Genomic DNA, 12862 nt, shown 5'->3' on the forward strand with positions numbered 1-12862 from the left:
GTCTTAGCGGAGGGATACGCTCTCTGAGTGCCATTCTAGTTTGTATTTGTTTTCATGTAACTCAGTTTATCTATTGTTGTCTTATTCACTGGTTTTTGTGCTACAAAGACTCTCTTCTCTAATGGGTCATCATTTGATGTTGCTGGATAAAAACCCTTTTTTGTTGACTAGGAGTGTTTTCACTTCAACTGAATGATTCCATAATAATCCATTTTTATGACCACTTGGACCTATTGAGCTTTTTCTATATAAAGGTCTGTAATTACAGGAATGAAGTCTTAAGGAAGGTAATGTTTTCCTCTTTCTCGTAAGCTGACAGGCGGAGGCTGTGATGATCTTGAACCTTCTCCTTTCATGGTTAAAATGAGATATAAATAAGGTAAAGGTAAAATCCATACTCTCGATCTCAAGCACTCTGGTCTGTTATTGACTCGCGTTTGTTTCAGAAGTGTTGCTGTCGATACTCAGCACTCGCTCTGTAAGACTCCAGTAAATGATTGGTGTAGATGAAACTGTAGCCAGTGTGAAACCACACACACCCTCTGACTCGAAGGCGACACGGCCAGTTCTTTGGTTTGTCTCAGTCCTCACTAGATCCATCCAACGTCTTTCTCTTTCTTTTTTTTTCTTTCCCTGGTGGATTTTACACTTGATGGTGTGTATCATCTCTCGACTCTCAGAGAGAATCCCGTCTGCCTCTGCCTGGTTTCTCCCTGAACACGAACGTGGTTTCACATGACTGGTAAATACTTCCTGCCCAGGAGTCCACTTTCTCTGAGCATCTGTCACAGCAGCGTTATTCTCTCGCTAATTAAGGAAGGTACAGTCTGTCGATGGTCACACCCTGAAAGTGTTTGAGAAACATTTTACCACAATGTTCCTGTCAGTCTTCATCACATCAGCAGATTGGCCAGCGTAATCACAACTCAGTTTCTTTTGAAACGAAAATTCTGATTTCTCTGGCTTCCAATCAGGGATTTATTTGGGTCATATTTGGTAAAACTTTCTCTGAGGTAAACACACAAAATACTTTTGTGTGTTGAGTGTAAATATAAAACTTCTGCCAGCAGCCTTCCTCTATCCAAATGAAAAAAAAATCTGTCCACCGGCTCCTCTAAAGCTCACTTCAAACTATTTTTAACCGTCAAAAGAAAGTCCCTGTGCCCAGCCAACAAGAGTCTGGCGTGCTGTAAATACCTGTTAGAACCACAATGTGATGTCCTTAAACACAGATAAGATATAAATGTTAATTTTAAGCTTTACAGGTGATGATAGGCATCACCTCTACTGCACAGCCATAAGAGTGGTATTTACATGTATTCATTTGGCAGATGCTTTTGTCCAAATGAGCTAGAGTAGATCAACAAGATGTTTTGCGAAAATCTCAAACTGTTTTTTGGAACCAAAACTATTCATGTTTCTAGATATCACTTTGGTAATAGCAGTATCTAGCCATAATACTAGATTTGGTTTTAATCATTTTCAGCATTAGCATTGTTATGCAGTGGTTAGCACTGTCACCTTGCAAGAAGGTTTTTGTTTCGAATCCTGTTTTGCCCCAGGGCTTTTCTGGAGTGTGCATGTTCTCCCCGAGTTTCCTCCAGTTTCATGCAGATTGACTGTGGATGTGAGTGTGAATATTCTGAATATTATGTCTGATTCTGTATAGCCATTATTACATTTACATTTACATGATTCATCAACTGTGACCAGGGTCAGGAGTTTGTCTGTCACATATGAAGAACGTTCACAATAACTTCTGTTGCAGAAATTGCATGCTTACGGCACTTCGACACAGGCATCGGTCCTTGTCACCGAAGGTTTCTTGATCTCATCGTCTTGTTGATAACTTCTTTGGCATCTACATTTATGGCACCTCTTTTTTATCCTGACATATTTGTATTCTGTTTGTTTTTTCATCAACACGCCCACTCACTCCCTGGGAATTTTGCAGACATTTTCATGCTGTATTATCACATGGGCTCACTCTGACACTTTCCAGACATTTTCCTATAGGGGGCTGGCAGAAAAGCTTGTGGACAATGTTGGGAAGCAGCTTTTGTCAGCCTTGTGATAGGCTGGAGATTTGTCCAGGTTGTATCCTGCCTCTTTCCTAATGCCAGCAGGGATTGGTTATAAATAACAAATGGATGGAATTTAGACCATTTGAAGTTGTAAATGAAAACTGAAGTTATGCTCTTCTTCATCTTGTGACTCTCAGGGTTGTTTAGTTTTCTTTTGGTTGCTCTTTGCCTCTGTAGTTGTCCAATGAACAAGATGCAAGAGGTGAATTTTGAAGCAATTATCTGTTTGGTTCCAATCAATGTGATGAGAAATCAGACAAATGCTGGCCTTGAATATCAAAGCTGACACAGATGGAGAGAAGCTTCGAGCTGGAGCTGTGTAGGTGGACACTTGTAGCTCAGGGGGGGTCCACATTCACAAATCCTGTCTCCAGACAACTGTGTCCTCATCGGCACCGTGAGGAATCTGAAGCTACGGACGGACGTGTTTGTCTCCTGCTGGTGCTCATTTGATCCACAAGATTGTTGACAGATCATCATAAAATCAGCCTCCACTCACTCATTCCCACGTCTTATATTTCATTGCTTCCTTTCACTAATGCTCTGAAATGTTCTGTTCATGTCCATGATAATTGGTTAGCGAAGAGTGGGACTGCTCTCCGCAGTTTGTGTGGACGTTAGTATAAGTGGAGCTGAGGCTTTTAGCAGCAAAAAGAAAATGTGCCTCTTTGAACTTTGAGATTTGAGCTCACTAGTAATTCAGTCCATCATTACAGCAGTTCCCTCTAACAGCTTCTCTTTGAGTTCTGTTTCACTTTAATAACATATTTACACAGAGTAAACATAATAGCAGCTTATTTGTCTTAATGAGACGCTTGTTTCTGTCTGATTTGTTATTTACATGGCATTTCTCGTGCCTCGCTCTCAGTGTGCCTGTGCTCCTCCTGAGTAGTCACAGCGGTCTGCTGCGCTGAGCTCTCTTAGCCTAATACTATCCAGCACTCTGCTTTACAAATGAAGCCCATGCAGTTACCAAGGATACGGATTCGTTTGAAACATCAGACCCGTTAGAGTCCACACAATGATCCTCTCCTGTCCTCGACTCCTCATCACTCTGCCTTTCTACTGCTCCGCTCACGCCTTCCTCTCCTGATTCTTTGATCACGTTTCTCTGTCAGCAAGCTGGAAAAAAAAAACTCAGACAGGACGCTAAAGGGAAAAAGAGATGAGTGAAAGAAACGTCATCTTGAGTCGACAATAATTCCTGTCAAGCAGAGTGTCAGGCACATAACACACAAGACAAAATATTTTTAAAAAGAACTTACTCCAATAAAAATATAAGTAATAAAAAATATGATTAACAGAATAATTAAATGCAATTACGCTGCATGTGTATAGATTGCAATATATATATGTATAGTGCTGTTATTGTTGTTTGGGGAAAAAACTACTTATTATGTAACTTGAGTCAGTTAGTTATTATATAATATTATATATTGCAGCCTTTACATGATATTTGCAGTCAGTTTGCGTGCATGAACCACAATGTGTAATGGAGTTGAGGTCTCAGCTGGGACTAACATACATTAGCATACACGGGTCAGTGTGTGTTGAAGAGCCCAGCATTATTTTGCAGAATAAATTACCCTTTTCCAACGAATATTTCTGATTCCACTGGCATTGTTTGTATAAATGCTCCTGTCACACGTCAGATGGAGTAAGAAAAGGCCAAACTCTCAACATGCGAGTCATTCTTTGTGATGTCTATAGTCTCCCTCCACCCAAAAATTGGGTTTCTGAAATTTTCGATTTTATGTGAGGTTAAAATCATTTTTTGTAAAGTAAATGAATAAGCATAAAACAAAATAGTGATTTAATCCCAGAACTATTTCCCAGAAGTCAAGGTAACATCTTTTACTTATTTTCCTAATATAATTATAAAACTAGAATTGGTTGTATGCCTTTGCAGTTTCAGTCTACCACATATTTTTTTTTTGCTATGGTCATATAAAATCTAATCAGTTCATCTCTGAGTCCAAGTAACAACTGATTTGGATTTGAAGAAATTCCTCATAGGCAGACTTGAGATTCATGAGGCTTAAAACATGTTTTGTGAGGCCATTGTGACTTTGACCCTCGATCACCAAAATCTAATCATTTCATCCGTGATTCCAACTGAACATTTGTACCAAATTAAAAGACATGCCCTTAAGGCATTCTTAAGATATCATGTTCATAAGAATGGGACAGGTGGATAGACAATGTGAAAAAAGGCTCGGAGGCATACAAATGTAAAAGCAGGAAATACTTAGGAAGCAGAAAGCACAGTATGTTTGGAATGTGCAAGTTAAACCAACTTGAAATGTCTCAGCCTTCCAAATCGTTGCAGATAGATTTACTGATGAATCACTGATACAGAATCTATAACTCAATCCACAGGTGTTGAATCCGATGGGCTGGGATGCGTTTGGACTTCCGGCTGAGAATGCTGCCATCGAGAGAGGTCTTGACCCAGAAGAGTGGACTAAAAGGTGAAAAAAATCTCTCTTCTGTTCTCATGAGCACCCATTGTTCATATACATCCCCTAATGTTGCTGTTGTGTCTCCTCTCTCAGTAACATCCAGTCCATGCGGGAGCAGCTGGACAGCCTCGGCCTTTGCTTCAGCTGGGACCGGGTGAGTAGATCTGAGAGATGAGCCTCACAAGCAGAGATTTCTGGCTGACACCTCACACTGCTGCTGACCAGTCCCTGGCTTTTTCTGTCCTCACAGGAAGTGAGCACGTGTCTTCCAGAGTACTACAGATGGACGCAGTATCTGTTTATCAAGCTCTTCAAAGCAGGACTGGCTTATCAGAAAGAGGTAGGGACAAAAGTATCTTATCCTGCTTTTCTTTTGAAACGAGTAATATGATTGGTTTAGGTCAGCTGCAGAAAGGATTGAGGCAGCTCACTATTGGGAGAAAATTAATATGCTTGAAAAGCTTGATAGAAGCCTTTTGATTATGTTTAATGAAAATGGATCACATTGAAATAGGACTGAGGTCTGTTTATTAATCCAAATGTGTTTGTGTGCTTGTTGTCATTGTGTGTGTGTGTGTGTGTGTGTGTGTGTGTGTGTGTGTGTGTGTGTGTGTGTGTGTGTGTGTGTGTGTGTGTGTGTGTGTGTGTGTGCGTCTGTGCGTGCGTGCGTGCGTGCGTGCGTGCGTGCTATCCAGGCTGTGGTGAACTGGGACCCTGTCGATCAGACAGTGCTGGCTGATGAGCAGGTGGATGAAAACGGTCGCTCTTGGAGGTCTGGTGCTCTGGTGGAGCAGAAGCTGCTCACACAATGGTTCATCAAGACCACAAACTACGCCAAGGTATGGCTCTTTAGTGTGCGTGTGTAATAAGTGGTGTCTGGATGACCAGCAGCCTCATCCCGACCAAAGAGAGCAGGGCTGCTCTGATAACAATCATGGCTGACACTTCAGTAGCAGCAGCTGCAGCCCTGCCTCTCTGGTTCCACAATCAGACCCCTGGAGACCGTCATTTGTGGCCCTGCGGCTCCCAACCACAGTGAGAGAGACTGGAGGAGTTCTGGGTAATACCACCAAGCAGCCTGGGCGGCTGATGAGAAGCCTCCAGTTATTCAGGTCAGAGGTGAACAGGCCCACTGCTGGGCGAAATTACCCCTCTGGATTTTTATGATTAATCCACAGGAGAGACGAGTCATGCATTATACATGTAGTACACTTTGTGTGTGCCAAGTGGTCCTACATAAGTGGGAAGTCCCAGACTCTCGACTTCAAAGGAGTTCCAACATTTAAACTTGTCTTTTCCAAGTTGAGAACATTTGAGTATAATAATAATCTATTAATTAATAATCTAATAATTGATTTGATTTGTTGACATCTACAAACTTTAAAAAGAATCCTCAAAGAAGCAATTTAATTTTAGAGAGAATAATTACAATCCCTTGCAAAACAGACCATTCAGTGTTTTGACCCCTAAATAGTTTCCGGAGTAGTGTGAAATTAATTTAAAAACTACTTTAAAATGGTTAATGGAGATTTCTGAGCTATAATGTAAAAAAAACTCTTTTGTCTGTTGTTGGTTTATTCACTCCTGTGTGATTTTTGTCATTTCGATAAAAAAAAAAAAAATGAACAAGAAGAGAGAATCTCTTTCTCTGCAGTCAGGCGTCGACCCGTTTTTAGCCGCAGCGCTGAAGTCGCCCATGCTTGTCTGTGTCAGAGGTGTGAATGGAGGTGGAGGGAATCAGCCCACTGTGCCAATGTGTTCCCGCATTTCTAATTTTCTCCTGACGAGCTGGGAAGGAAGGAAAGAAGAGGAAGGCGTTAAGAAAAAGAAGTGAGAAAGACAGATGGAGAGAAAAAGGAGGACCAGTGTCAAACTGGAGCGTGCCAAATAAAAAAAATGCTGTAATTGGACTGTGATTTCCTGCATGTGCATTTCTCTGCTCGCCTTTTCTTACGTGATGGAGTCTGTCAGGCAACATTAACTACAGACAACATTTATTCAGCGGTCATCAGCTGCAGTTGTCAGCTCGCTCCACGTCGTACGGAGAGAGTTCGCTCATGAACTGTCACCATATTGTTTGGTCCAAATGACTGCATATTACACTATTACTAAGATGGATGTGGAGCTGCGTGCAGGATGTTAAATTATCACGTGGCCGTCGCAGAGTTTTCAATTTCATGCATAATCACTCTTGTTGCACTTGCTGACATCTCGATGGTTCACACACATGGAGAAGTCAGTGTGCCGCTCGACTGTAATTCTGGTGCAAATCTCTGAACCATCTCAGAGAAAAAAAACTGTACTGGCAGCATTGTGTAACAGAAGTGTACTTGATGTCTCTCTCTCTCGCTCTCTCTCTCTCTCTCTCTCTCTCACACACACACACACACATCGGTTATTGCTATAAGCTTTTCTTAGTTGCCATGGAGACTCCTGTCCTTGCTGTACATCTTTCAGTTCCTCCGGCTTCTGTGCCAAACTATAATTTCTCGTCCAGTAAAGTGAAAACATTTACCTCCTCTTCGTTTGAAAGACATCCTCACTTATCCATCATTGCTTTTTTAAGTTTTTCTTTTTTTTTTTTTTCCATAGCTGGGAATGTCATTGTTTTGCTTTGTCTCCTCTCTGACTCTCCATCATCCTGACACACATTCATGCTTTTTCTCTCCCACTCGGGACCAAATCCGTAGCTAACACATTTTGCAGTCATGCCAGTGGTGTCAACGTTTTGTATTGATATCACCGTGATGAGGTTGTGCCTGCTGAGCGGCACCATGAGGGGGATTGTGGGTAATAGATTGTGACAGCCTGAAAGGGAAATGAAGAGTTTGAACATCTCTGGCCTCAGCCCCAGCTGTGACTTTTTAGCCTCCACCTCGTTGATATGCATAGCTTCTGTTAATCGTGTGTGTGTGTGTGTGTGTGTGTGTGCGTGCGTGCGTGCGTGCGTGCGTGTGTGTTTGTGTGTGTGTGTTTGTGTGTGTGTGAGAGTGTGCACACACTTCATAGACGATTGCTTCTTTAGGATATCAAGGAAAACAAGGCGAGCGGAGGTCAGGATTTTTTGAAAATTCCTCTTTGTCTGCATAATGTGACCTGGTCGGTTCTGCTGCTTTGTCAAAAATAAATTGGCTGCGTTTTGAAGGAGCCCACACTGAGCCGGAGTCAATTGCATGATCCTAGACAGCCGCACACTTATGAGGATCTGGCAGGCCCCCGCACACAAAAATATCTCCTCTCTGAAATTGAAGTGGAAAGTTAGCTCTTTCCAAACTTGTACAAAGCAGCAAACTTGTGCCTTTGTCTCTTTGTCGTCCTCCTGCAGCCTCTCTTGGACGCCCTGGCAGACCTTCCAGAGTGGTACGGTGTCAAAAGCATGCAGGCAAACTGGATTGGAGACTGCACCGGCTGCTACTTCGATTTCCAACTCAAGGTGAATCTCAGCTCCTGCTCACTTTTTACTCATTCATCATTCTTGCTTTCTTTCAATCTCTTTCGCTCCACTAAGTGTTTCCCTGTGGTTTCTTCTTCGCAGCCTCTGTTTTTCATCTCTTTCTCCACAAGCGCTGATTGCTTGCTTTTATTTTACATTCTATGATGCCTCTGTTTGTGTTGTTCTATTAGAAATCATGTACCAAAGCATAAAAAAATCTTTACTTTTATCTTTATCTTTGTTGTCTATCTTTGGCGCATCCATCTGCAAGCAATTCACTCAAACAGATGATGTCACAAATTAGTTTCTATTGAGAAAGATGTCTGTTATTTCAGAGTGGTCGCTGAGGGCCCATTCAGAGCCCTGTGAGCATCCTTATTAATCAACTCTCTCTGGAAAGAAATTTGAAAACATTTTTCTCAAGTCAGTTCCTTCATTTAAAAATCATGTTACTAGAGAAAAGAGAGTGAGTGTGAATGAGAGTCAGAATGCACCAATAAAAACCAGAGGTCATTAAGTTAAGTGCATGGCTGCTTGTCTTATTTTACATTATCTTCCAAGAAGTCTGAACTTGGGAGTGACAATAGGTACTAGTGTGTCTTTTAGAAAATAATTCGCTTGAAACCACCCATAAGTGAATGTGTCACCTTGAAATAATCGCAGGAATAAAGGCATTGTAGAGGTATTATATCTCTAAGAGCTGCACTCATCCTGGCCTATTCATTTCAGTCATTTCTTCACCAGTGATGCAGCTGCTGCACGAGGCAGGGTCTAATGTTACCTGTGCAGTACTGATCATTTTTAAAAACGTAAAAAACTGCATGAACATGTAACACAATGCTTTGTTAAAATTAAGTGGAGTACATAGTACAGGTAATTGCTAATATGTGTAGGTAACAGCACAGATGAAGAATTTACTTAAGTACAGTGACTAAGTAAATGTAATTTGTAACATCCCACCACTGTTAAAACAAAGTGTTGTTTTGAGCTTAATGCCAACGTCAACATTCTAATAGGCTCACAATGACAATAATCCTGCTTAGCAGCTACAATGTTTCACCACATTTACCACATGACACGTGACAGAGGAAAGGTTAACAGTTAGAATTCACTGTGAGGGGAATGTGAATCTGTGTACCAGAATTCTTGCTTTCCCCTGAAAGCATATTCCAAAACACCAAAGTCAACCTCATGGTGGCGCTACAGGTAAGGTCAGATGATTGGCACTAAAAGTCATAAGGATGTTGATAATGTGGCAAATAGACAAGGTTATTGTTTAATTAGCTTTTAATTAATTATAAAAACATGACTGTCCAACTACAAATTGATGATGGAATTGTTTCTATTCTGAAATGCTGTAATCTGTAATAAAACCAAAGATGCCTCTGTATATAATTCTCTTGGACACTATCTCAAAATGACTTCTAATATGTGATATGTTTAATGTCCAAGGTAAATATGTTCAAATAAAGCACTATAGGTGACACCCGTCATTAACTCCAGTGCAGCTGTTGACACATGGATTCCCACTTACTTCTTCTCTCATGTCCCAGGTGAACGGGGAGGAGACAGGGGAGACCCTGTCAGCCTACAGCTCCTCCCCAGAGACGGTGTTCGGAGCGGCCTACCTGGCCATTCTGCCCTCCCACAGACTTTTACACGGCAGCAGCTCAGTGCGCTCCGCACTGGAAAAATCCTTCCAGCCGGGCAGAGGTGAGCGTCTCTCTCCACCGACCTCAGTTTAAATCGTCTGTCAAGGTGTGTGATTTCCTGCTTTTTGAGGCAGAGGAAACAGAAAAAGACACACATAGATTTTTAACTCATCAGCAGCAGAATTAATTAGTTTTTTCAGGGGTGAAGAGGCTCTCCGACTGCACGCTGTCATATCTTGAAAAGGTTATTTGCAAAGGGTATGATCCCCTGTATATTATGTGTGTTCCTTATTGAGCAGTGCCTAATTAACAAAAGTGTTGCAGTAGTGAAGCATCAATCCTCATGTGGAGAGGGAAATACATGTTTTTATTTGTATCTCAGTGAAGATTTGCCTACACACGATGTGTTATGCAGTAACTATACGTTTGTGACTGTGCACATATCCTCATTTAACCATGATACTGTCTGGTATGGCTGTGGTCGTCGTAGTTTACTGAGTGAATGTTAATTGGGATTCCCTGGAGGTTTTTATATCTGTCAGTGGTTAATGATTGTTGATAATTAGCTACCGGAGGAAGCGGCGCCACCTCTCTCACGTCCCCTGCCCTCTGCTCTCCAGACTCCCTGACAGCGGTCACCGCTTACAACCTGTTCACCGGCCACGAGGTTCCCCTGATCATCTCGCACAAAGAGGCGTTTGATGGCTATTTAGACACTGTGATCGGTGAGTTAGAGGTGGTGTATGTATGTATGTATGTATGTGTGTGTGTGTGTGTGTGTGTGTGTGTGTACCACATTTGTGTAAGTGTGGGGGTGGGTTTCACAATCATGCACAATTTATAGCATAGAAATAATATATGAACTAAGACTCTCAATATAGTCTTATACAATACATGTCCAAGAGGAAATGTGTGCAGTTTGAAACCTCATTGTGCAACTTTCTCCACATTATTTGCCGTGTGTCTGCACCACACACGATTATTGCTTCTACAATGATGTGAAACCGCTGAGTGTTTATCTCCTTCAGCGTGGAGATTTAGCCCAAGGGATCGCTAACAATCAGGTGCATCACAACATACTGAACAGCACAGGGTCTCATACTGTCTCAAGGGATCTGTCCTGTTTGTTTTTGTGTGTCCATGTTTGTGTTTTCTTGCACTGTGTCTTGACAGGTGTCCCAGACTGTAGCGAGGAGGATCTTTCTGTGGCAACAGCGCTAAAACTTCAGTGGAAGAAGGTGCTGAAAAATGACCTAGATGGGACTCAAACATTGATAAACTCTGATGAGGTCAGTGCCGTTATTGTTTGTGGTGACCACCCCATCGATAATCCACAAAGCACTCATGATCCTTAAAGTCCTGTTCTTCCTGTAGTTCTCTGGCCTCAGCAGAGAGGAAGCCTTTGATTCCATTACCCAGAAGGCAAGAGAGCAGAAGGTCGGCGGCCACCTCACCAGCTCCAAGCTCAGGGATTGGCTAATATCAAGGCAGCGGTACTGGGGTACACCCATCCCAGTGGTGCATTGTGGGTCTTGCGGTCCAGTTGCGGTCCCTGAGGAGGAGTTACCAGTGACTTTACCGAAGCTACCGTCGCTCACAGGAAAGGGGGCGTCGCCTCTGGAGGCTGCACATGACTGGGTCAACTGTAAATGTCCCAGGTGAGAAGACTGACTGTGAAGCACTATTTAGTTTTTATGCTTTATCCAAACATTACATCCAAAGTCATTTGTTTGTTTCATCTATCTGGTTCTCCTTCATATCATCAACAAATGACCTCTTCAGGTAAAACCATTTTTGGATATATACATTATATTTTTAGATGTGTAGACTGGGGGAAGGTAATAAGAGACTCATAATTGTCAGTAGGTGTGAATGTGAGTGTGAATGGTTGTTTGCCTCTCGCCCAATCTCAGCTGGGATTGACTCCAACTCCCCCAGGAAGGATAAGTGGTGTATATATAATAGGTGCATGGATTGTTGTATGGATGGAATAGTCCTTTTCCATTATCATATAACTTTCATTGGCACTTTACTGACTTTTGAAGAATCGTCAAAGGACAAGCCTTATACTGTACAGTGGAGTGTAACTGTAGTAACCACCTCAGTGCAGTTTTATTCTGTAATGACAGCTGCATATACGAGTACAACTGTTTTGGATTTTGGGGGGCTGATGTTAAGGGGTTGAAAAATTCCAATATTCATATATCAGCCAATACATATGTCATAATAAAACCCTTATGACAAAGAAATGTAGTGTAAATGCAGAAATTGGTTTCAGTTTTCAGTTTATCAATAAACTTTATCATGGACAACTTTGAATAAAAGGAAAACTCAAATACAAGCAAATATAGAACATGAATGAAGAAATCACATGTGGTAATTGGACTGTTATAGCCTTTTTTCTAGTCGCCCCCCCATTCACACACATTCATGCAGCGCTTCTATGCACGGCGCTTTTACTATTTCACATCATTCATACACTTCCGACGGGGGAAATTAGGTTCATTATCTTGCCCAAGAAAGGAATTCAGACTGGAGGAGCATCTGTGAAAGGCTCATGTTGGCCAATATCATCACTAAACCAATATATCGGCCGGGTTCTTCTGTAGGATCTATATATTATCTTGGAAAACTTCTCATGAAACAACACACAGCCAGTAACTATTCAGCTCAGTAGCCATCTTTCATACTACACTAGGTGCACATAAAGGCAAACTACTGCATGCTAAACTTTTACAGTCCTTATGAAATGTCTGTGTTTATATCATTTTTGATGTAGTGTAGCAGCTAGTTCTGCTTGTAAGCTGCAGCTCATTAGCCGAGAACAAAAATATGTGTTTTTCTTCAAGTTGGAGGTCGACTTGGCTCAAAGTCATTTTTAAACTCAGAGATAATGATACAGAAGAAGATTTAGCTTGTGAAGCTGTAAACAGCCACAAGTTAATAAACAACAACAATTAAAGTGAACACTTCAGAATTTGTTTTATTTTTTAATCCCTCAAGCAATAACTCAAATTAAACAAACTTGAAGGTAGGAATAGTAATTTGTTTCTGAAACACTTTTTTATCTTATTTACTAACTAAAAAGAATATTTTGATGTGTATATTGATTTGAAAATAGAGACTTCTGTATTGTCCAAGAAAGAGTATTTACATTTAACCGGTTTTAAAAACCCTCGTTCAAACGAGTATGGGAACCCCTTAATAATTCCACTCTCTTCTGTGGATGAA

At 41.4% G+C, this 12862-nt stretch overlaps 1 protein-coding gene across 1 annotated transcript in view; it reads left to right on the forward strand.

Annotated features, from left to right (window-relative positions):
• The window catches only part of lars2 (leucyl-tRNA synthetase 2, mitochondrial), a 32440-nt gene that overhangs the window by 6448 nt on the left and 13130 nt on the right, over positions 1-12862 (forward strand). Inside the window, exons 4-12 of the mRNA XM_020091461.2 lie at positions 4464-4555; positions 4640-4700; positions 4797-4886; positions 5242-5385; positions 7872-7979; positions 9533-9692; positions 10252-10356; positions 10805-10920; positions 11006-11289. Of these exons, the coding sequence (XP_019947020.2) occupies positions 4464-4555; positions 4640-4700; positions 4797-4886; positions 5242-5385; positions 7872-7979; positions 9533-9692; positions 10252-10356; positions 10805-10920; positions 11006-11289 (1160 nt within the window). The remainder of the gene's footprint in view (positions 1-4463; positions 4556-4639; positions 4701-4796; positions 4887-5241; positions 5386-7871; positions 7980-9532; positions 9693-10251; positions 10357-10804; positions 10921-11005; positions 11290-12862) is intronic.

Source organism: Paralichthys olivaceus, chromosome 13 (assembly GCF_024713975.1).
Source record: "Paralichthys olivaceus isolate ysfri-2021 chromosome 13, ASM2471397v2, whole genome shotgun sequence".
NCBI classification, from domain to species: domain Eukaryota; kingdom Metazoa; phylum Chordata; class Actinopteri; order Pleuronectiformes; family Paralichthyidae; genus Paralichthys; species Paralichthys olivaceus.